Raw genomic sequence first — 26,059 nt, 5'->3', positions numbered from 1 at the left:
AATCTTTGTTGACTTTCAAAAAGCATGACTTGCCTGCCAACAACTCGATTTACAATTTCCTGACAGACGAGAAATACCTTCACACAAACAAACATGATTGTTAAAATAAAGATACAGCACAGCTTGGAGCCTCTGTGATGGTGATAAAGATATAGAAATGAAAGTTCCCCAGTCCTAACTTGTACCAGTCCAGACTGAGTAGTTACCTACCCAAAAATTTAGCACCCTGCACTCCTTATTTAACTGTTTCTCCAACTTGTTCACTGCATTGGGAAGAGCTTTTCTATATTTTAGTGGCATCCTTGGATTAAAAACAAACCATAAAACCCCTGAACTTTCCATGGACTTATTATCCTTCTTTCTTCATCTGACCTAGAATTTGGTACAAGGAAGTTTTACAACTTCTGTCTCAATAACAGGACCAAAAATAATCAAACAAGTATTGTTTTAGTTCTACACTGAAACACAAACAAGATTCAGATGGCAAGTATTAGGGTATAACAACATTTTAGAGATCTGGCCATATTGACCTGGCCCATCAACATAAGAAAGGACTACAAAACTAGGAATGCATCTGGGGCAGCATACTTGGCATGTGAGAATAAGTGCCTGGAATCCATCAACAGCAAGTCCAATCCAGACCTCCTTCCTTGACAAGAAGTGTCCTGACCAATAATTACACTGCAGTCAAGGAAGAATTCTTAAAATATTGGGGAATATTTTTATTTTGATGGGTTAGCATTTATGTAGTTTACAAAGATGAAAGCAAGCTCCTCCCCAGCTCCTCAAGTATACAAAGTACCCTAAACAAGGGGCATGTGACACATCTTGATTCTAACCTACACATGTGGTGGACAAAACCATGGGAGAAAAACCCAAAGTCTAAAGGCATACAGAATGGAGAAGTACTTCTTCCTTCCTTTAGTGACCCTACAGAGCCCTTTCAATTGCACACATCTTTGTAAATACCCTTAAAATAAGGAAGCTTTGTACATTTTTTCATACTTTTTAGGCTGTGGAGCACTGCAAACTGAATGTCAATAACAGGAGAATTTTGAAACAAAACTATTTCAGAAATCAATACACCTGATCAAAACTCTGAAGGCACCTAGGTTAAAAGTTACTTGGCAGGCTAAGCTTCCTTGACACCAACAAGCTTCTTACTGTATCCTTACTTAAATGATCCAACTTCCCAAACAAAAATACTGTAAAAGCTTAGTATCTGATACCTTTAGCAAACTGTTGCACTCCATATGAACCTTATTTGCTTTACATACACACATCATCATTTAGCAAAACAGAAACATGGCTTCTTTGCCCAATCCAGACACTAAAAGTTAAAACCTGGAAGTTTCAGAGTTAATGCCACTGAATCTTCCTCTGAGTGCATTTCTAGAACAGCAGCACCCCTGAGAAAACACACATAACTGCTGAAGAAATTCTACCATTTGTAGTCTTTCTGGAATCCTGTCAGCATCACACAATCAGAGGCCAGTGACCAGTCACTTTCAATTACACCATTTACTGGGAAAATCCTGCATCTTTATTAATAGACTCCCTTCTGATTCTTAATATAGTAAATACTGCAATTTTATATGACTTGATAGTCTATTAATGCAAAACAAATTAAAATACATGAGATACACACACACAGATCATCCTCCCTACAGACATTGCTCCATTATGGACATTATCAGTTAATTCCAAAAAACATGTACTTCCCTCATTACAAATGTCCCAATGTTAAAATGATCTCACTTAAAGGCACGGCAGGAAAGGACCGTAAGTGAGGTCCGTGAACAGATTCATTAACATTCTGTTTTTCAAACTGAATTCAATTTAGTTGCATATAGCACTGTAAATATTTATTACAGCAAAGGCCATAATTTCACACTGTGTTCACTTCATCTTTTTTCAAGAGTGCATTTGATAAATGTGGCCTTTTCATAAACAGCAGGCACTCCATAATGGGCACAACACGCACCCAACAGAGCAAATACTAGCTTTTGAAGAACAATTAAGGAACATTTGTTAAGATAGAGGTTGAGTTTTGGTGGAGGGGTTTTTTTAGGCCTCAGATTTGGCATCTCAACACCTTTATACATTGATGGAGGAGTATCTCATGAATTTTAAATATTTATTTTAAAAAGCATTCCATCACTGAAGTTAATAAATGAAATTAAACAGTGTTTGTTCTGAGCTTCCTTTACAGGCTGCATTGCAGCTGTAAATATTTAAAAAATATAAAGAGGGCTGCAGGAGCTATGCTGACTTCAGTAATGTTAGCACACAGCTGTTCTGTCACTTGATAGATAAGCTGAAGCTGTGAAGAGAAAGCAGTATGGTAGCTTCAACTCTATAACTCATCCCTCCCTCTGTAATAAGGAATGGGTGAGGTGATGGAGGACTTTTGTCAAACAGAAGCAGACGCCACTTACAGAGGAGCTGCCAATTATTTTTCCCTCCACGTCACAGGAGAGGGAAAGTAAGGGCTTGTCTACACTTACAATGCTACAGCTGAGGCAGCTGCACTGCTGTTATGCTTCAGTGAAGATGCTACCTACGCCAACAAGAGGGCATAGGTAATCCACCCCTGAGTGGTGGTAGAAGCCCTCCTTTCCACATAGTGCTGTCTACACCATGAGTTAATTTGGTATAACTGCGTTGTAACTATACCGACATAAGTTGCTCACGTAAACCAACCCTAAGCTTCTAAATATTTAGAGACTGGTGTTTATTTTTGTTCATTGTCTTTAATATTGTGAGGTTTTAGGTTGGGATTTTCAGTAGGGGCAATAGGAGAAGGAGACTCAAGTCTCATGAAATTTCGATGCAACTCTTAACTTGAATTGCTTTCTGCCAACCTTAACTGTGTCTAGAGTGTACCCCAGTTCAGCCTCTGAAGAGTACAAGACGGCATATAGTTAGGAAGAACAGAACAAATATTCAAGTAGTTGAGGACTAAAGCTCATGAAGAATACATAGGTATTCTTGTGAATAGATAGGTACCAGGATCAAAGTTTTGAAAGAACATCTACTAAAGCTCTCAAACCCAATTCAAAATTGCCCTCAATTCTCAAAGCAATAAGTCAGTATCCATCCAGGACTCAGTGAGCTGCTCCATGAACTGGTTTTCCTGGAAGTCAAGTGCAGCTTCCAGTGATGCCCCTGACCTTAGCAGGGAGCAGGAACTAAGTGCCCTGAGTATGTAAAATCCTCTTCATGCAAATGAAAGCCCTACACTCCTTTTCACCAACAATAAATAATCTGGAATGACTCACAGAATTCTGTTTGTTTATACTGTCTCCAACCATGCCTTGTAGCATGAAGAATCTTGTTTCAATCACCCACACATCAAGGTACAGGAGATTAATGAAGGAAAGCCTGCTGAAGGGCTGTTTTCTTATGGGAGGGAGGGGATGGCGTCATACAGTGCAGGAGCTGGCAGGCTGTAGACTCCTGATCTTAGCCCTCACTTTTGGCAAAAATATCTTCCCAGCTGCTGTTCAGAGGTTTTGGGGATCCCAGAAGCCTTATTTTTCTCTCAAGCAGTGATCCAACAATCCCATTTTTACATGAAGTTTTCTTTGGCAGGGCCTATTGCCACATTACTATTGACTCCCACTGCACATCTGAGATTGGAGAACTTCTGATACATTTATCATTTACTGTAAACCCAAGAGTTCAAAATTTCAATCAATCAAAAAGTTTGCTGCAGATTATCCTTTTAAAGCCATTTGATTCTCTATCACTTTTGGCAGTGATAAAGAATCTCCTGAAGTCTAGCATCAGGGCTCAGAACAGAAAAGGCACTCCCTAGAGGGAATTAAAAAAGCTGCAGATTTGAAACACTGGTTTTGTTCTTTGGTATTACTGGGGTTGGAAGTGGGATCAAATCCAAGAAACATCAGATTGACCCCACCCTGGAAATGTTTAGGACCCTAGAAGAGGGTGTTGCATTTCCTGCTCACCTCTAGGCCAACATGAAAATTCTTCCTTCTGGTTGTGCTTTTTCCAGAGACATTAATTACACATACATAGCTCAGACAGATATTTAGCTTTTGCAGTACTCAATTCTCCTAGCACAGGGGTTTCCAAACTGTGGTGCATAATTTTGATGTTCCATCCTCTGACTTCACAACAGTTTTTAAAGAAGGCAATATGTGAACCAACAAAGTTTGGGAACTGCTGTCTTAACATATATGTTCTCAAAGTAGGGGTTACAACCATCATGGCGGTCATGAACAGGTCTAAGAGGTCACAACCAGTCTCCCCTTGTTTATGGCTAAGTCCTGAGATCACAAGAAGGGAATCCCAAACCATTCTATTGTAACATAAGGTCACAGTATTGAAAAGGGTGAGAACCACTCAGTAGAAAAGGAATCTAAAATATTTTATTGTGTGGAAATCTAACAGGCTGTTAAGAATTGCATCTGGTACCAAGAGAATTGAGAAAACATGGATGTTCTTATTGGACTTTTAGTAAATTGGCATCCCAGGAACATGTATTGTTCTTTGAACTACGATATAGGAACACATGTTTAAAATGTACTGGGTTTTTAAATTCCAAATGCTTCAGACTTAAAGCAACAGCTCAGAACTATCTGTAAAATTTAAACTTTTTTTTTTTTTTTTTTTTTTGGACACAATGCCAACTCTTACTATTTACAGAAGAAATAGCCCTAAAAGGATGGGTAAAATTATATGGCATCACTAATTTTCCAGATTACTTCATGAAAAGTTTGCTTGCTTCAGTTAAGTTTAAAAACAGAGTTAGTAAATGTAAAGGTATTGTCCTATTTCTCAATAACTGCATTATTTAGATTGTAAGATTTAATTTACATTTTACTACAGACAACACCTTATTCTATCTTTCAGAGATGAAGGGGAATGGAACTGGGTGGTATGCAAGACAGAATAGAAAATTTAGAGCTCATTTATTTTCAAGTGAGATTTTGCCATTACTGTTAAAGAAGAAAACCACCATGAGGAAGCTAGTGTGAAACATTAAGAGAAACACAAGCCAGGTAAATAAGCAGTCACCAGTTGTCTACCGTGGGGGGACTTCATTTTAGTGAGTCATAAACCTCCAAAAATAAACATGTTGCTCCCTTTTACATGTCTGTTAGCACCCTAGATTAGAGCACTAAGCAAGGAGTAACCAGCTGGTGTAATCAAAATCTTGACGCACAGTGTATTTGGCTGGATAAGCCTTTGGAAATATTTTAAACTGTGGCCTATTAGAACGGTGTTGCTTTGTATCAAACACCATAGGCTGCCTGAAGCTGAATGTTACCAATCTGATCCTTGACCCATGGGGTCAGGAGTGGCTCAATTATTACACTGGAACAAGGCTTAGAAAGACATGCACCTCAGAAGAGCATGAAAATTACTATTTAACTGATAATGAAGTGGAACAGATTATAAAAAGCTGTTAATTATACGATCCAGGAACAAAAAACAAATAAAAATAAAAGTCAGTCTAGAACCTGGAGGAAAGTACACATTATTGTGACCTTCAGAACACTACATGAAATCTATAGGGTGCAACATACATGAAAGACTTGAATAGTGGGAGTCTCTCAATGCCCAGAGCTAGTCATATAAAGTTAAAGATTAGTCCTTAAAGATAGCTTGGGGGGGGGGTTATAATACAGAGAAAAATGATAAAATCGGTATGACTAGAATTTCAGTTCTTTAGAAGTGGCCACCACACTTAAGTTTTAGAAATTTACATTGAATTTACTAAGCTTTCCCCTCTTAAATGCGTTTTTCTAGATCCCTGTTTTTGACACAATTTTTTACATTCATATTACATAGATTATGAGTGATGCAAGATCACAAGAAGATTAAAATGTCATTTGCTGAAAGTTACTTGATAAAATTTTGTTAACTGATGCAGTCAATTTACAGAAAGTCAAGAAAAAGTCCTTATTTTAAAGCTCTGTTATAATATCCTATTGAAAAGAGAAAAACAGTACTAGATCACCTGTGCAGGTACATTTGATTCCAAGTCTTCATCCATTTACTTAAATGGTTTACTGGTTTTCACTGCAAGTCTTCTTTTTCCCTCCAACAGAAAATATTATGGCTATAACACATTCAAGATTCCCTTTAGATAATAAAGAGCAGTCTCTATAAGAAATGATTTTTCCTCAAAAACGACTGGTCCACTTGATTTATTTTTTAAATTCTCGTGTCCCTCATGATTTTGTATGGGTAAGCAGATCTGTGTTTTAAAAATTCTTGATTCTTCTCCTCCTTTGCTTCTGTTAAGGAGAATACGCAAAATAAAATCATTCTGAAGAGAAAGTCCATTATCATCGCAGCACTTGCATCCAGCCAACTCTTTTATTGGGTAATTAAACAATGATGACTTGAGTTTCTTGCCCTATCCCTTTTTGAGGGGCAAAAGCTTTTTGTATGTTAGAGAGTGACTTTTTCAGAAGCAGAAAGTCAGAGGATAAAAAGAGTGTTTGCATGAAGGAGTGGGATGAGTGGCATAGTGCTCAAAGGAGACTGACAATGACGAATGAATACGGTGAACAAGACACATGTATAAAGGTACGGACCCGGAATATGCTCGTGACTGTGTTTTCAGTTTAGCTTTTGGGCCACAAGTGTCCTGATTCACATGAATTATGTATAACCCAGGGGTGCCCAACCTATGGCCCACCACAGCATTTCATAAGGTCCAGGCCTGCTTCAACACAATATACTAATGGCTGATTCATTAGTGTTTTGTCATCATGTTTACATTTGTTTTTAACTTAGTTGTGTTCTTTACTGTTTTTTTCCTCTTTTCTATAATGCTGATACATGTTTTATGCGCTGATCTCTTTGTTTTTAAACAGACAATACTGTACATAGAAACAAGCTATCTAAATACATACACAACAGAATCTGTTGGCCCACACAAGGTTGTGCTTAGGTTTATGTGACCCTCCTGTGCAATAAAGGTTGGGTACCACTGATATAACCTTCTAGAGGTATCTCTCCATTGAGTATTACTGACAATATAATCAGACTCAGAAGTGTAGGACTGGAAGGGACCTCAAGAAGTCTTCTAGTCCTGCACTATGGCAGGACTAAGTAATAACTAGACCATTCCTGACAGATGTTTGTTTCACCTGTTCTTAAAAATCTCCAATTACTAAGATTCAATGGAGTCCCTAGACAGTTTTTTCCAGTGCTTAACTACCATGACAGTTAGGAAGCTTTTCCTAATGTCCAACCTCCCTTGCTGCAATTTAAGCTCATTGTTTCTTGTCCTATCCTCAGAGATTAACAAGAACAATTTTTCTCCCTCCTCGTTTTATGTACTTGAAAACTTATGTCCCCCCTCAGTTTTCTCTTCTCCAGACTAAACAACCCCAATTTTTTCAATCTTTCCTCAAAGGTCATGTTTTCTAGATCTTTGATCATTTTTGCTGGAGAAGGTCCAGCGGCCAGCAATTTGTCTACATCTTTCCTGAAACATGGTGCCCATAACTGGACATAATACTCCAGTTGAGGCATTATCAGCAAGGAGTAGAGTGGAAGAATTACTTCTCGTGTCCTGCTTACAACACTCCTACTAATGCATCCCAGAATGAGGTTAGCTTTATTTATTTTATTTTTTTGCACAAAACTGTTGGCTCATATTAGCTCGTGATCCACTATCAACTCTAGATCCCTCTCCACAGTACTCAGTCCTAAGCAGTCAATTCCCATTTTGTATGGGTGCAATTTATTGTTCCTTCCTAAGTGGAGTACAACCTTCCAGTTTGACTATGAACAACTGATAACTATGAGAACTGTTTTCCAACCAGTTATGTACCCACCTTATATCGAGGCTATAGTTCTCTAGTTGTTTATGGGGTCATGCAGGACAGTATCAAAAGCCTTAATAAAGTCAAGTTACCCCACGTCTACTGCTTCCCCCCATCCAGTAGGCTTGTTAACCTGTCAAAGAAAGCTATTAGGTTGGCTTGGCATGATTTGTTCTTGACAAATTCATGTTGACTGTTACTTTGGGACACTCCCAAAATAAATGGACTTTTGGAGGCTTCTAGGCTTTTCTTGTTGCTATCATCAGCATTTAATGTGCATTGATGCAAGTGCAGCTAAAAATTTATTAAGATCTAGTGTTTCAAGTTAATTGCCATAAGGATTTAATTCTATTCTAGCTCAGTATCATGTAGAAACAAGCAAAGTTTAGCAGTAACGTGCTGGCATAGAGACAAAACAGACTGAGAATAGGGCAGTGCTGCCATTTATACATCACAAGTCATATGCAAATATTTTTCAACAGCAACAGCTTCTTTAAGTTACCAAACTATTTGCAGGCTTGGTCTAGTGGAAAGTTTGGTGTATGAATTAATCTTTAATGAAGTTTAAAGACACCCCTAGTGTGAGGGCCTTTTCTGAGGGCTTTAGATGGTCAACACCCAAATCTGAAAGAAACATTTAGATTACGGAAGCTACACAAAAACAAGATCTAACAGATTAAGACAACAATGAACCATTTTGGAGATGGTTCTAGATAAGAGTCAGCAGTCAATTACAAACATGTTTGCCAAAAGTTTATTTAGCATAAGTAGGAGCAAGGAGGAGTTGTGACAACCTATGCCAAAAGGTGGATTTGCCCAATGAAACTTATTTACATACATCTGTTTATCAAAAAAGACTGCCATAGAGGAAACGAAAATCTTAAATGTCTTTGAAGCCCACCCTGAAGCATCAGCTTGACAGAACTGTAAAATAAGTTGCTGGGAGAGTTCCTCTGACATGCAGAGGAAGTTTTGGCAGGTATAAATAGTACCTAGACCTAACCATGGCTCTCTGCACTCAAATTTAATCAGGAAATGGTCCGAATTAAGTGGTGATTTAGTCGAGGGCTAGAATATTTAGTCCTCTTCTCCATACCATCCTAAACTGACGACTGCACAATCCCTTTGCCAACATGTACATCCTAGTAGTCAATATCCATTCTGCCTGCTTTAGTTTTAAGTTATTTTTGTTTTCTCCTGTGACTGTTGAGAAAATAGATTTCTTTCCTCTTTACAAGTGCCCCACTTGAAACTTGTAGACAGACATATCTCTCGATGGAGCATGCCTGCATTTCTTAATAAATCTCATTTTCAAAAAAAAAAAAAAGTTTTTGTAACTAATTACTCTCCTCTAATTTGTGTTTAAAAACATGATGTCCAAAACTGAACATGGTACTCCAATTTAGATGTAATCAGTGTCAAGCGGAATGATTTCTTTTCCTTTTATGGGTCCATTAATAACAAAAAGAAGGACAAAGACAAAGACCCTAACAAGAACAGGAGATTGGGGCAAGGAAAGGGACACCTTGAGGAAAAAAAAATGCAATAGGGCAACCAAATCTGTAATGCAAAACAAAGTACTTCATAACGTTACACTCTAAAGCACATTCCATCATAATGAAGTGTTTAAATCCCCTTATGCAATGTTACATAATTTAGTCCATTATGTTCTTCTGATTCATCATCTTCAGCCTAATAATGTAAACTAGTTACTACATCAGTATAAACTCACAGCGATCAATAAATCATGCATCCAAATAACTTCACTCCCACATGAGAGATTCAGACCATGCAGCCCTGCTGCTAGACAGCAGCTAACGCACACCAAGGAATTGGAGTCTGGCTGTGATCACCAACTGTCCTCAGCCTTTTTCCTGAGACACCCAGGCAAGTTTATCCTCATTAAGGAATGTAATACCCACACTTCCACTGTGTTAAAGGGGTGGTGAAAAGTTATAGATATGTGGGATATGAAGAATCAGAAAAGAAAATTTTAAACTGTCCCTTTCCCCAAAATGGAGAGCTGCTGTTTCAATGGCCATTTTAGGTCTCCTTCCACTTTTAACACACTTTCTAATGGGTGAGCTAAAATGGGCACTGTTTAATAAATCAGATTTTCTTCTTCACTTTTCTAATTTTAAGACCAAGCAAGTAAAAAATGACTGCTGAGGCACAAACTGATGCGGTAAGGGCAGCTAGATTTCTGGGGTCTACTTTAAATTGAAAACGTACAGGGCTTTAAACCTTACAGAATGTAAAGCTCTGGAGTGCGGCTCATTTTGATTTGAGTAGGATGCCTGTGAAAAAGCCAACTTCACAGAAACCTTAAAAGAAAGCCAGAAAAAATGCACACAGAACACAACATTAAAGAACAAAACCCATCCTTTTCCCTCATGTTTTCACTTATTCCACTATGAAGCATTTTCCATGCTAGAAGAATACATTGCAAATACCCCACATTTTAAAAAAGGTTTTTTAAAAACGGTTTGAAAATTAAATAAAACACAAACTAATGAGCCACAGTTCAAGAACAATAAGCCACACCAAAGTATACTATTAGTGCATGGTGCACTTCTCCAGATCAGCTTCTCGATTCTTTGTTTGTCAGAGTTGCTCTCCATTAGGTCAGCAGGGAGACAACTTGAGCATGTCCGTTAAATTCCCCACTCAATTTAAAGGGGAATGAGGATTGAAAGCAGGGCCTTGAATGAGGTGTAACTAGAGCCATATAAATGGACCTGCCTTTGTTCAGATACACTGATTTTCACTGATACCACTGCACATAAATATTTTAAATCAAGTGTGAAGTAAATGAGCACACAGAACTAGTGAGAAGACAGATCTTTAAATCACCAGGCAATGTTTGTTCCATTCATTGACGATCACGTAGCTCTTTCAGTATTAGTACAGCATAGCAAGTATCTTCTTGGTTACAAGGGTGATAACTTGCAGGGTCTCTCTCCGGGTCTGCCCCAATATGAGAAGAGAATGAGAATAGACGGAGGCCAAGCCACAAGAGTAGGAGGGAGAGAGAAAGCTTAGGGTCTGACTGCACACCTTGAGGCCCTAGAAATAGAGGGACAATCTCTGAGAGTCCCCCCTGGGGAGAGAAGAGGTGGAATGAATGATCCCTGGTCCCAGAAGTTAACAACTCCTCAAGCCCAAGGAAAAAGGTAATGGCTCCCTAGCCCTTCACCCTCTTAGACAGGCCTCCTCCCTCCATCCCCAACCCCTGGGGCAGCTCTTTCCTATTGTCCCAAACTCAAATTTATCCTTTCACTGCTGAGGTTCAATACAACAGAGCAAATATTAGAAGATGTTATTTTAGTTTGCTCCAATAAATTGTTCATAAAAACATCACGCTTATTTGACAAACACAAACACTAGGAAAAGTCATGCAAAGTTAAAAAAAAAATAAATGGTCAAAAATGCAAACAATTACAATTTTAAGTTTCGGCTCTCTTTTCTGAGATTACTTCCCCTAAGATTGAACTGGTTCAAATCAAATTTCAGAGTGATAACCAAACCGTTAATTTCTTTTTTTGGTGGCTTGAACTGGAATTGAACCTGAACACACTGAATGAATGCAACTGAACCTGAACCAAACCAAAATAAATACCAGTTTGACACCCTGATTAAAAGAAAGTTTATACTGGATATAGTGGAGTTGATTCTAAAAAATAAACTGTCTCTAAAATTTAGTTTTATTTAGTTTATGATTGAGGAAAAAAATAAGATATTAGACATATCTAATAAAAGTATCTGTTCAAGTAATTCAGTTGTATCTTCTGAATTATCTCCAGTTCTTTGTTTCAAAAGAAAAATGGGCATGCAACTTCAAGTTAAACCCATATTAAAATGTGGAAAAAGCCCACTTGAAGAAACTAGAACACACAGACTTCTGTGGTAAGAAAGTCTCAAGTCATTATGAGTCACTGCCATCATTCAATTTCCTCATATGCAGAACAGAAATAGAATAGATGTAGCAAACTGAAACAGACCAAGCGAGAAGCAGAGCATGATTCCATAAATACAGCCTAGGGAGAGTACTTTAGATCTTGGCATAAATGGTCTTGTGCCTTCTCTCCCAAGACAGGATGATGTTTCTCCCCTCCCCCCAACCACCCGTAGTCTTTAAAAGCCTTTTTACTCACGGGATGCCAAGCATTGAGCTATTTGTTCATTAAATCAGTTTTCTATACTATATCAAATGAAAAAGTCTGAGGGACAGAGATTCCCCGATTGTAATCCCCTGCGCTCCTACTAGCAAATTAGAAAGTTTTCGCACGAGGAAAAAAAAGGTAAAGGGAGAGGAGAAAAAAGCAAATGCCACTTTTACTTTTCTACTGAAACTGCAAATGGGATTGTCATCACATAAAGAACTCTTTTGCACAGGCACCATTCTAAAATGCCAATCACAACGAGAAGTCCAGTGTTTTAGGTTTTGTAAGGCTTAAAACACTGCTACAATATTAACAATTCAAAGCCCCCCATTAAAGCAACTACCATTTCAGTTTAGCAGGGTAACTAAACCAAACCTGCATGAGGCCAAGTAGCTCCAAAGGTTTAATGAAATACCATGCTGCCTGTTTGGAGCTTGCACCATGGAATTCTGACATCCCAAAGTCCCCTCCCTAGAGAGCTGCCAATCAGCCCAGCAATCTGGATGCATGTCACCAACTGGACTGAAATTCTGAATCGGCATTTTAAGTGCAAACTGTAAACAGTGCTCTGGAACAGGAAAAAAATGTTTAACATGTAGTGTGCTTAGGATGGGGAAGGGAGAGATGACTATTTTCAAACTAATCTTTGTTTTGTAGTTGGTGCTACCAAGGCCATCTTCCAAATGAAATATTGCATCTAACGGTCTCGGCCTTCCTCGTTTCTTGAAGACGCTGAAAAAAAGGTAGACAGACTTACGCAGTTTTGCCCTCGCTATCTTGTTTGGTGGCGCTAGCTCCCTTTTTCCCCAGCAGCGAAGCCACTTTCTCTGAATCTCCATTCTCCACAGCTTGCAATAGCCGATCATCATTCTTATTCCACTCATTGGTCTGCAGTAAAAAAGAAACATGTAAGAGAAATGATGCCAGAAATATTTCCATGCCTACGCTGAATGACTATGCATACATTTGCCACCTATCACAGTCAAAATAAAATCTGAGCAAAAACCTACACCGACGAGCTGGCACTGTATAAAGATGCCTATCAATAACTTGCAATGGATCATGTGGTGTATGATTAAGGACTAGCAGTAGCTCAAGTCGGATTCGATGGATTTCTTATAAACTAGTGAGATAAAAGGCAGTGCACTGCAATTTTTTAGTTCAATCCCAGTCGGTCAATCTATATAGCATAGTGCTGAAAGGAGAGTGCTGGTATGGAAAATTGCTCTATAAAGCAGTACTGCACAACTAAATTCATTTGGCTCCTCATTAAGGTTAAATGTGGTTTATAGGTGATCTCTTCTCTAGTTCATTGTTTCTTTTTCAGAGCGGTACTGGCCAGCAGTTACCTTTTGAATCACCATTCATGAGACAAGACTACCTGGGATTCATATACTTAGGGCTGGTCTATACTACAAAGTTCTGTCAATAAAAAGTCAGCTTTTGGTGACAAAACAGTGGTGATGTACACACTACAATGTTCCCCCTGCCGACAAAACTCCCTTTCATTGAGGTGGTTTTATTTTGTTGCCAAAGCGAGGTGCAGAGCTTTTTGTGGCAAAGTTAGCATCTACATTAACGCTTTGTTGCTCTGTGTACTATAACTGGGCTCCAGGAGCTATCCCACAATGCCCACCCTGACCGCTCTGCTCCCCTCCTCTTTCAAAGCCCAGGAAGTTTTGAAATTGCTCAGCGTAGAGAGCTCACACAGCTACTGCCCAGCTCCCTGCAGCAAATGCAATCCTGCTTGGACTACAGGTGAGAAGGTGGATCGTTTTCCCACAGCCTCCTCTCCCCTCAGACGCAGAACTTAGAGGGAATCAATCCTGCTCTGTGCAGAGCCAGGGAGGGAGGCGGATCCTCCCTGCCCCTGCTGGTGCACAGGTCTCTGCTGAGCTAGGCTGGGGGGGTGAAGGAGAAGACAAGGGGACACCAGCTGTCTGTGCACCAGCTTCTGCCTCAGGATTGGCTGCTTCTGGCTGCAGTTTGAATTTAAAGAGACAGCATGTGGAAACACTCACTGTCCGTCCCCCCCCCCCACACTTCTGTGGGCTTCTTGTGTTTGTGTTCAGCAATGTCAGTTTGTCTGACAGGGCAGTTGAAAAGCAGCTGTCTAATTAGTGGGATGCCCATGGAATGATGGGACTGAGAAACCTTCATCGTGTGAAGCTGCGCCTGCCCCGTGAGGCACTGCAAACCCTTCCCAAAGCACTCTGCGTGCAGTTGTACAGTGGGATAGATACCCACAGTGCACGGCTCCGTGTCGATGCAAGAGCAGATAGTGTGAACGTACTGCACTGACACCGGGGGCATAGTGAGGACATGCAATAGCGGTAGCAGTACGCCGGCCTGATGTGTTGACAAAACTCTGTAGTGAAGACAAGGCCTTAGCTGATTCAACAAACAAAAGCCCCCTTCACAATCCACCATATGCCTGTAAGTGTTTTCTACAGCTCCCCGTAGTAGAGCAATCCAATAGGCAAAGAGATCTCCCTTTGCAGATTATAACCACTTGTTTTGCGTTTTTATTCCTCTGCCACCTGGAAACCTCTTTAACCCAGAGATGTATTCCCGCCCTCTCCCTTGGAGTGAATCCCAAACTGCTGCAGATGAGAAGACCACCAAGTATTTTAATCTTTACCAAACAATCCACATAGTCCCCTTTCTGTGTGGGGGTCTTTTCTCTTTCTGAAAGCTGGATTCATGACAGAAGATTGCACCTTCAGGATAATTTCAGAGCACAGGGACCACTTAAAAACAAAACAAAACACAACACTGAGTATCAGAGCCTCATTCTCTCTACTTGAACTAGGGATCCAGTTGGCCACTGAGGAGGATCGTGGGAAAACACACCTGTTTGATTACCCCAAAAATCTCCTTGGCAAACCCACCTTCTGACCAGAAAGAACACTGAACTATATAACTCTAGCAAGAGCCTTCTGTTTGCACAAAAGTAAATGCCATATTTTTACTAATGTTACACATCCAGTGGGAAGGCTCTCTAATTAGATTATGGTTATCCCCAACGACAGCTGGCTCTTCAGCACAAATGCCCTCAGATTGGTGCCTTTTTGATAGGCACTGAATCCATATTAGTGGGTCATTTTGAAAACCTGCAGCCTACGACACTTAGACATGGAATGCTACACAGTGATAGGCAGTCAGTCACGGAGCCTGCTTCTTCCCAACAGACTATTAATGTTTCATTGTTTAGACTTGTGCAAAATGAGTCAAGGTTCTGACTATTCTAAATTAGGACCATGCTAGGTATAATAAAACATACTAAAAAATGGAATGGATGTAATGCTGATCAGACAGAGCATGACCCAGCACACATGCATACTTCAGACAAAGTTTTCAAAAATACAGTTCAAGTAATTTCTTTAGGGAACCGAAGAATCAGGTCTGAAGAAGACCTACAAGATACGGGGAGCTGAAAAAAGCCCAAGCAGAGACAGCAATTTCGATGAGCAAACGGGCAGACAGGAGGTGAAGGGACTGCGTCCAGAACAAGGGAGGCCGGGCACAGTAGTGGTGTCAAAGGGAAGGGGCAAGCAGAAAAAGGAGCAGAGTGCACTGGAAGCCTGTGGAGTGCAAGTGTTATGGCTAGTGAGTAAATTTACGTTCAGCATATTATACTCTTAATATGCAGTACAGCTGTGGCATATTCCATTGTAGAATTTAAAGCATTACTTACACCAGCAAATTTTGATTCTCTCTTAGAACAGTACTTCGATGCTATGGCATGGGAGCCTTCACAGTAAGCAAACAGACTAAAATGAAGCTGGTCAAAGAATTTTTTATAAAGGCTATCAATAATTAAAAGGATATGCCAGCTAAAAGTTACATTTCTGATTTACCTGTAATAGTACTAAAAAAAACCCAGTCACCTAAGATTACTGTAAATAAAAGATTTCTCTATTTTTCAGTTTGTGTACACCTAGTTTCCTGGGTTAACTTGCTTTTGTGGATCTTTTACACAACAAGGAGAAAAAGATATCTTTTAGACCTGGAAAGTGTGATGGTAAAGTCACAAAAATTGGCCTGGGAAGGCCAAGTCAGAAGCAATACCTGTAAGTACTTCATTCATTTTTTTGAAATGGAGTAGATTTTAAATTGATGATGCCCTTTTAAACTTGGCTACACAAAACACTAACCTACATTTCCACAAAAGAAAGGTAAAAGCATCTAATCTTTAAGATCTTTTCCTGTCCCGAAATAACCAGTTCTAGTTCTCTACTATTGGAGACTAAGTTATAGGAAAACATGAAGATTAAGGCTGTTACTGAAAATCCTTGGTAGCATGCAGCTTGATATAAGCTACAGTGCTGCTCAATATTTTAGGATATAATCAAATCCCCCAGAATCAGTTAAAGAGGGGTTTTAAATATTAACCTATAGCAAGTAACTAAAACTGAAAAGTTATTTGATTAAATGCCAACAATTAGTTTGGAGTCTTTTGTCATATGCAAGTCACAATTAATCCTACTCCAGATTTCAGCTCTTTATTTTCACCCTTGCGTGGTGGTGACACTATGATAATTGTATGCGAGAGGCACTGGATCCATGTTCATAGTCACATCCTTCATTAAAATTTCAGACCTCAGAGATTTCAATATAGCTGGATCCTAAATTATGTACTGATATGTATCTAGTGTGAAAGGTGTGCATGAAAATTTATAGACCTTAAACTAATAAAATCTGAAATGCTTTGAATCCAGCTTTTATTCTGTAATGCCAAGCATAGTTTAACAATAAAACATTGCGTGGTATAGAGTTAGTCTTTTATAAAGAGAGGGTAGTATTTTATCTTGTAATACTCAATTTTCAACCACTTTTTTCATACCACAATGTATGCACATATACTATACAGATGAGATTGGAGAAAGGTTGCATTGTTCACCTGATGGCTCCTATTAACACATGCAACTGCTAAAATGATTTTACACTACCTAAATATTAAACAGTCTTGAACTTTGACAAGTTAATTCATGCACCCTCTTACAGGGAGAGTACTTATTCATGTCAGATTAAACAGATATCAAGAATATAAGGTTACTGACATACTGATTATTTAAAAAAGAAAGGGCAATTTTTCCTTCTTTAAGGAGAAGGAAGAAGATGGTTGAGGTAGAGAGAATATTTGGAGATAGCAGAATGAGCACAGTGAAAACAGTTTCTCAAACTAATTAATGCCTTCTCTTCTCATCACTGAAGCTATTCCTTGTTTTAGCAATCGTGAGTCATGGAGAGTGGGCCACTGCACTAATCAGCTTGTATTAATTCTACCAATTATATGCTTTTAGATTTTTTTTAAATGAAGCTATAACCACATTTTTTCATACTAGTATATCTGAGATTGCTTAATTTTTCTGGAAAACAAAACAAAAACAAGAGCATTTTTTAATAAAATACGTAAATTCATTTTCCTCAAGCAGTTTCAGAGCACATTAACAATGTACAACAGGTGCAATTCTACATAAAAAGAATATTTTATTTACTATTTTACTTAACCCCTTTTAAATCACTATGTAGAAAGTAGTCCCTTCTCTATACTAGAGCAGGGACTGTACAAATGCAAGAAGCCTGCGAATCAAGCAGGAGGAATTGGAAGTCCTGGCACAGTCAAGAAACTATGATAATTGGAATAACCGAGACTTAGTGGAGTAACACATACGACTGGAGCACTGTCATGGATGGGTATAAACTGTTCAGGAAGGACAGGTAGGGGCAAAAGGGTGGAGGAGTTGCACTGTATGTAAGAGAGCACTATGATTGCTCTGAGCTCCAGTATGAAACTGGAGATAAGCCAGTTCAGAGTCTCTGGGTTAAGCTTAGAAGCAAGAACAATAAGAGCGACATGGTGGGTGTCTGTTATAGACCACCAGACCAGGAGGATGAGGTAGATGAGGCTTTCTTTGGTCAATTAGGGAAAGTTTCCAGTTCACAGGGCCTGATTCTCATGGGAGACTTCAATCACCCTGACATCTGCTGGAAGAACAATACAGCAGAGCACAGACAATCCAGGAAGTTTTTGGAGTGTGTTGCGGACAATTTCCTGGTACAAGTGCTGGAGCAAGCAACTAGGGGCCGTGCTTCTCTTGACCTGCTGCTCACAAACAGGGAAGATTTGGTAGGGGAAATAAAAGTGGGTGGCAACCTAGGCAGCAGTGACCATGAGATGGTCGAGTTCAGGATCCTGACAAAAGGAAGAAAGGAGAACAGCAGGATATGGACCATGAACTTCAGAAAAGCAGACTTTGACTCCCTCAGGGAGCTGATGGGCAGGATCCCCTGGGAGGCTAATATGAGGGGGAAAGGAATCCAAGACAGCTGGCTGTATTTTAAAGAAACCTTATTGAGGGCACAGGAACAAACCATCCCGATGTGCAGAAAGAATAGCAAATATGATAGGCACCCAGCTTGGCTTAACAAAGAAGTCTTTGGTAAACTTAAACACAAAAAAGCAGCTTACAAGAAGTGGAAGCTTGGTCAGACAACTAGGGAGGATTATAAAAATACTGCTCGAACATGCAGGAATTAAATCAGGAAGGCCAAAGCGCAATTGGAGTTGCAGCTAGCAAGGGACGTGAAAAGAACAAGAAGGGTTTCTACAGGTATGTTACCAACAAGAGGAAGATTAGGGAAATTGTGGGCCCCTTACAAAATGGGGGAGGCAACCTAGTGACAGAGGATGTGGAGAAAGCTGAGGTACACAATGCCTTTTTTGCCTCTGTCTTCACAGACAAGTCAACTCCTAGACTACTGCACTGGGCAGCACAGAATGGGGAGGAGGTGAACATCCCTCAATGCTGAAGGAACAGATTCAGGACTATTTAGAAAGACTGGACATATACAAGTCCATGGGGCTAGGTGCACTGCATCTGAGGGTGCTGAGAGAGCTGGCTGATATGATTTCAGAGCCATTGGCTATTATTTTTGAAAGCTCGTGGCAACTGGGGAAGGTCCCTGATGATTGGAAAAAGGCAAATATTGTGCCCATCTTCAAGAAAGGGAAGAGAGAAGATCCAGGGAACTACAGACCCGTCAGCCTCATCTCAATCCCTGGAAAAATCATGGAGCAGGTCCTCAAGGAATTCATTTGGATTTGGAAGAGAGGAAGGTGATCAGGAACAGTCAACATGGATTCACCAAGGGCAAGTCCTGCCTGACCAACCTGATTGCTTTCTATGAAGAGATGACTGGCTCTGTGGATGTGGGGAAAGCAGTGGACGTGATATACCTTGACTTTAGCAACGCTTTTGATACAATCTTCCACGGTATTCTTATCAGCAAGTTAAAGTATGGCTTGGATGAATGGACTATAAAATGGATAGAGAGCTGGCTAGATCATCGGGCTCAACCAGTACTGATCAATGGATCCATGTCTAGCTGGCAGCCAGTCACAAGTGGAGTGCCCCAGGGGTCGGTCCTGGGGCCAGTTTTGTTCAACATCTTCATTAATGATCTGGAGGATTGGGTAGATTGCACCCTCAGCAAGCTTGCAGATGACACTAAGCTAGGGGGAGTGGTCGATACCCTGGAAGGTAGGGATAGGATACAGAGTGACCTAGACAAATTGGAGGATTGGGCCAAAAGAAATCTGATGAGGTTGAACAAGAACAAGTGCAGAGTCCTTCACTTAGGATGGAAGAATCCCATGCACAGCTACAGACTGGGGACTGATGGGCTACGCAGCAGTTCTGCAGAAAAGGACCTGGGGTTACAGTGGATAAGAAGCTGGATATGAGTCAGCAGTTGCCCTGGTTGACAAGAAAGCTAATAGCATATTGGGCTGCATTAGTAGGAGCATTGGCAGCAGATCGAGGGAAATGATTATTCCCCTCTATTCGGCATTGGTGAGGCCGCATTTAGAGTATCGTGTCCAGTTTTGGGCCCCCCACTACAACAAGGATGTGGACAAGTTGGAGAGAGTCCAGCGGAGGGCAACAAAAATGATTAGGGGGTCGGAACACAAAACTTATGAGGAGAGGCTGAGGGAATTAGGCTTGTTTAATCTGCAGAAGAGAAGAATGAGGGGAGATTTGATAGCAGCCTTTAACTACCTGAAAGGGGGTTCCAGGGAGGATGGAGCTAGGCTGTTCTCAATGGTAGTAGAAGACAGAACAAGGAGCAATGGTCTCAAGTTGCAGGGGGGGAGGTCTAGGTTGGATATTAGGAAAACCTTTTTCACTAGGAGGGTGGTGAAGCACTGGAATGGGTTACCCTAGGGATGTGGTGGAATCTCCATCCTTAGAGGTTTTTAAACTGCAGCTTGACAAAGCCCTGGCTGGAATGATTTAGCTGAGATTAGTCCTGCTTTGAGCAGGGGGTTGGACTAGATGACCTCCTTAGGTCCCTTCCAACTCTAATCTTCTATGATTCTAGCTAGGATACCAGGCCTGTTATGTTTTTAAACTGGATCAATTAAAAATTATATTCATTTAAATATAATTTAAGTTATATGTATCTCTGATTATATATACACACACACATGCACACACTCTCTCAGCATATTAGCAAAATTAAGTGACAGATGGTAACCTTATACTATACTACGGTTGTCACCTAAAACAGAAACTAAACAACTATAAAATATATTTAGTAACAAATTTTTCTGATTTTATTTTATTTTTTCCTCCCCACTGCGTTTAAAGCATGAATATGCTTAAGAATCAAAAGAAAATGGCCATGAAAATCCTCAAGATTCCTAGCCCAAGAACAAACTCTTACCTGCTATCCATCTCTTCCTTCAGTCAACCCACCACCTCATGTAAAACCTGGGAAAAGAGAAGTCCAGCAGCACGCCCTGAAGGTCAGCATACCTGGGTTCTGGCAGACTCATGTGAGAATGAGCTGGATAATTTTGAAATAAAGGCCCTCAGCCTAGAACACTGCTGCTAGCTGACTTGCATTTCAGCCTGTGGGCTGTAAAAGCAGAGTACTTCATGTAGCCAGGATCCAGTCATCAACTGGTACCCAAGACAGATCATGAAATACAGGTCTCTAAACAGATGACAAGACATTTTGCACTAGGTACAATTTAAGGCCTAGCGTCTCTAGGGCATTGCAGTAACCCAGTCAATGACTATGGAGACACCCACCTGAAAGGAAACAATGCACTTTTGGTAACTGTCACTGCCCAGGTATTCAGAAGCAGTCAGGGATCCAATAACATTTGCAACAATTGGGAAGCAAACCCCCTCACTTCAGGGTGCACATACAGTTTCTACCATTTCCCCCCCAAGGTATTTTACTCACGCTGAGTGCTCATTCCTGTCTGGGCTGAGTTTCATCTAACTAGCCCTCATCCATACCCAAAATATCTGTGATTCCAAACCACACTAGCAAGGCGGGAAGAGATGGTAATGTAAGGATGGGCATCAACACCCTGCTGAAGTCACAGGATGTCCATACTTCCTCATGGAACACAAAGAATGACAAGATGGAATCCTGGGGGAACCCTATATAAAAGCCCTCAGGACAGATGAGTAATGGGTTTTAGGTCAGGTCTTTGAGTCAATAGAGAAGCTCCCTTTGATTTAAATGCACTTTGGATCTGGGCTTAAATTTTTATTGCCTCAGTTCTCCCAGAAGGAATGGATTGGAGCCACGTGTCCATGCTCACTAACAAAAAACAAAAAAAATCTGTTCTCAAAAACAGCGGTGGAGAATTGTGCTGACACAGATTTGCAGTGGCAGGATGTGCACACGTTGGGATATTTTAGCAAAAAATTCTCCACCAATGCACTGGGGTTTTGCAATACCTGTGTTACCACTAGTATAAACGTATGCAGCAGTTTGGGGTTCAGATTTTTAATCACCATATCAATTAAACCTGCCCAGATGATTGCACCAGGGGAATTTTTTTGTAGGCCCAGCTGCAGGGTGGAAGGTGCTAAAACCAGCTGGACATTTTGCCTCGCCTCGCCTCACCTCATGCAGGCATGGACAATCTCACTCCATTAGCCGCTCTCCCAACACCTCCCTGCTGGCTTTCACCAGTCAGGTGGGAACTACATCCAACATACACCATAGCATTTAAATCCCCTAGGAACTCTAGCCCTTAAGGGATGGACTGAATGAGCCAACTGGCTTTTCCCTGTCTTTAATTTCTGTTCCTTTAAATTAGTGTTTCACATTTAAACACATTCATCTGGAGTAACAGTTGTAATTAAAATGTACAGTATGCTTCTAAATAATATCCTACCATTCAGCAATGCCATGGGAAACCCAGAGGTGTCTGTACTTGATTGTGATTTGCAAAAATGGTCCAGTATTGTGAAAGATTTAAAACTTGTGAATTCCTGCTCAAATATAGCAGTAAGGGACAGCACACACACCCAACCCAGGATGCGAGGTCCCAGGCTCATTGCCTCCTTCCCCCGTGCACCAGACTCCTTCCAACTCATACCCCCCACCCCAGCTACCCAGACAGCCCATTACCTCTCAGGAGCTCTAGCACTCTCTAATCCATAAGCAGCCCCAGCACCATCTACCCCTCCAGGAGTTCCCTGCCCCAGCATCCATCTGCACTTCTACCTCCACTTCTGCCAACAGTGCCAACTCTTTCCTACCCTTCCAGACACCCTCAGACACTCACCTACCAAGTTTTGGACAGCTCCATGACCTATCACAGGTAGGGCATGTTGACCATAAGCTTAAATTTATGCTTATATGCAAGTTATTTGAAAATATACAAGTTAGCACATTAAGCTATTTGAGATCTCCCATGAAGTTGAAACACACTGGCAGGGCAGGTTCTATGGGAAAGTTTGCCCTGCTGCTCTGCTCTCGTGAAAGAGGACTTCATTCCCAAGTTCTGTTAAGTTTACACCTGTCAGCAGCAATATATGTGCAGGTTTGTTTTTTTTTAAAGTGATGTTTATGGCAATAAATTAATTTGTAAATATGCAGATTACCCAACTGAATAATCTGCAGAGCACATCACATGGAGCTGCACAAAATTTAGCAATCTGAGTGTGTAAACTGAACTTAAGTTTGCAGAATCAGAGCCTGAAAAAGCCTGTACATGTATTTTGGTGCAAGAACAAATCACTCTTTGTCAGGCAGTCTGCCAACCAGCTACCAATAGCCTCCTCTTAAGCAAACTATTAACATTCTGTACCGTGACAACCGTTTGCGTATCTATGAATGCTTCAGCTGATGAAGTGTGCATTTCAGCTTAATAAAACAGATTCAACCTTCTATCTAGGCTTTGCTCAGACTATTTTTTAAATTCCCAATGCATTTTTTCTTTTAGACACACTTCTAACATAATATTATGGTAAAACTGAACTGGATATTAAAAATTAGGCATGACATAAGAGGAAACAAAGTAACATGGATATGAAGCCTACAAAGTTTATGTTCTGGGTAAAAGGGGAAGTTTTCAAGTTATGTCTAAAAATTCTTTCTTCCATTTAAGATTTTATAGTGTTGTTATGCTGACGGTTGAGCAATCACACTGCTTCACTGAAGCTGCTGGGCATGAAAGCTGCCTTGCATTCATGTTAAATGAGGGAACAACTGAATGTCCCTTTGTTCAGCAATAGTTGAAACTATGGAAAACCACTGCCCGAGGACTAGACCCCGTGTGGGCAATGGCTGAACCATGTGGTCCCAGAGGTTTCCTGTGAGTCTGATAACTAGTGCAGGGGATAAGGATTGATTTGATTGCAGCTGTCTGTGAGAGAGAAGCAAGAGAACCACCACAGAAGCACACAGAGGAGGCAGCAAAGAAGCCACAGAGATGCACTGGTAGTGTGATCCTGAGAAAAGCTAAGAGAGCTTTTTGGGTAAGTGCTGCCTTGAGAGGCTTGGAACTGTGAGTAAAGAAACTGCCTCCTGCTGTTTGATTCTTACTCTGTTCAGGGAAACAGGACTGTGCATTCTTTGTAAATAACAGGACTGTATCAAAAAAATACCAGACACCATCATCAATTTCTCTTCTTCAAAGAAACCTGCAAGCCCCTGAAAAAAAAAATCTGCTAACCCCTCAGTCTAAAAGGTGTAACAGTATATTACCAGAATAATAATTTCTTATTCTATAACTACATAGAAAACAAAACCTCTGGAATCCAGATTATTCCCACCCCAGTTATCAGAACTCTCAGAAAGAAACCCCTCCCCCTCCCAGCATTCTGCATTCAAAATCATTAAGCACTTAAGCCTACAGGATTTAAGTGCTATAGCCTCTTTCCTGCAGAGCTTACACATTGCAGGCCTTTGGCCCCCATAACATCTGTTTAGCTTAAACCTTAACTATTGAAATGAAGCTTAATGTCCTTCCATATCCATTTTCCCTTCCCCTTTATCTTTAGGTGAGAGGTTGTGCTGTACCACATTGATCATGTATCTTCACAGTAACACCCTCCTTTTAATGTCTTCCAAGTTAAGTATTTAAGGATCTAACAAATCTACAAAAAGCAAGAAAAAAAATCCACTTTATGGCTGAAATTCCATCCCTGGACCAGAAATACTCACATCTAGGTTACTGTTGGGTTTGCTCATCAAGGGGCCAAATTCTGTCCCCAATTATGCCCATTCAATCCCATCAATTTCAGGAGAAGTTACTAGCAAGGATAGAACTGGCCTCCAAAACCCAAAGCTAAGTGTTTCGCAACACTGCCAATATTCAGCATAGGAAAGTGTAGCTTGCAACTATGCAGACCTGTTGGCAAAATGGACCACTGAGAGGGAGCCCAAGACAGCTGTAACTAATACGATCCACATTATAGCAGCTACTGTACTTGTGCTCTAAGAGGTTATTCTCCTCCCTTCCCCCAACTCCAGCATGATTCCCCTGAACAAAGCCCATTTGCTCCTATAGTTGTATTATATAACACGTTAATAAAAATTTTATTATAGTTAGCACTGGAGTCACTGAGAAGATATGCTTCATTACTGGGATTGTTTAGATACACAAAACAACGAGAGTTCTGTGGCACCTTAAAGACTAACAAATTTATTTGGGCGTAAGCTTTCGTGGGCAGTAGGAGAGTGCTACTATTTGAGTACCAGGGGAGGGAGGGTGGGTGGGCTTGCCCACCCACCACTAAAGGCCCCTCCCCCAGCCTAAGGGGAGGAGCCACTGGACCCGGGACTCAACTGATTACATGGGACAACAAATGAAAAAACAGGAAGGGGCGTGAGGGTCAAAGGGTCAAACAGAGAGAACCAGAAGGGGACACCGAGCAGAGAACCCCAGACAGCGCCACTGCTCCCGGAAGGTATATAGGAAGCCAGCGGATGCTGCCCAGAGGAACTCTGCCCGGATACGTGAACAGATAGAGGAACGGAAATAGGCCCCACAGTCGCAGAGCACCCCCTCAGCCAACCTCCTCTCCCTGGTGTTGTAGATGGCCACTTTGGCCAGGGCTAGGAGGAGGTTGATGAGGAGGTCCTGTGATTTTGTGGGGCCTTGGATGGGGTGTGTATAGATAAATAGGTGAGGGGAAAAGTGCAGCCAGAACCTCAAAAGGAGATTCTGTAGGAACCGGAACAGGGGTGTCACACTCCAGGTAAATGTGCGCCAGGGTCTCCCTCGTGCTGCAAAAGGGGCAGGTGTCAGGGTGAGGGGTGAACCACGCCAGGTACACACTCGTACTCACGGCTCCATGAAGGAGCCACCAACTGATGTCCCTGGTGGGCCGCGGGATCAGGATAGAGTAGAGGCTGGCCCACTGGGGGTCCTTGCCCTCCACAGGTGGTATTAGGTCCCGCCATTTGGTGTCTGGGCGGGACACGAGGGCGAGGAAATGAAAGGTGTGGAGCACGACCATGTACAGATGGTACCGAGGCGTGGTTCGGAAAAGGACCGGCTGCATGGTGCGTGGGGAGAGGGTAACCGGGGGGGCTCACAGGGCCAGGGCCCGATAAAAAGCTCCTGAGGGCTAGCACTGAAGGGGGGGCATGGAGCGTCCTCTCGCAGGACCCGCTCGAGGTAAGCCCGAGCAGCAGGGGTCAAGGCTGCCCTCACCTCCTGGAGTATGCGCTGGGGGGTCCGAGGGGTGGAGAGCCCCATGCACCGAGCCAGCGCCTGGGGATCCACCCAGTCCCCCCGGTCGTAGTCCAGGAGATCTC

General features: G+C 41.2%; 1 protein-coding gene across 4 annotated transcripts in view; it reads right to left on the bottom strand.

Moving 5' to 3' along the window:
* The window catches only part of RAI14 (retinoic acid induced 14), a 126,093-nt gene that overhangs the window by 34,986 nt on the left and 65,048 nt on the right, over positions 1-26,059 (bottom strand). For all 4 annotated transcript variants that reach the window (XM_067545495.1, XM_067545494.1, XM_067545497.1 and 1 more), the window contains one exon: positions 12,732-12,862. In XM_067545495.1, the coding sequence (XP_067401596.1) occupies positions 12,732-12,862 (131 nt within the window). The remainder of the gene's footprint in view (positions 1-12,731; positions 12,863-26,059) is intronic.

This window comes from Emydura macquarii, unplaced genomic scaffold (assembly GCF_026122565.2).
Source record: "Emydura macquarii macquarii isolate MOO-44397 ecotype Brisbane River unplaced genomic scaffold, CSIRO-AGI_Emac_v2 contig_1045, whole genome shotgun sequence".
In the NCBI taxonomy this organism is placed as follows: Eukaryota; Metazoa; Chordata; order Testudines; family Chelidae; genus Emydura; species Emydura macquarii.
Note: the sequence above shows the minus strand (reverse complement) of the source record. Positions and strands in the feature narration are given on the sequence as shown.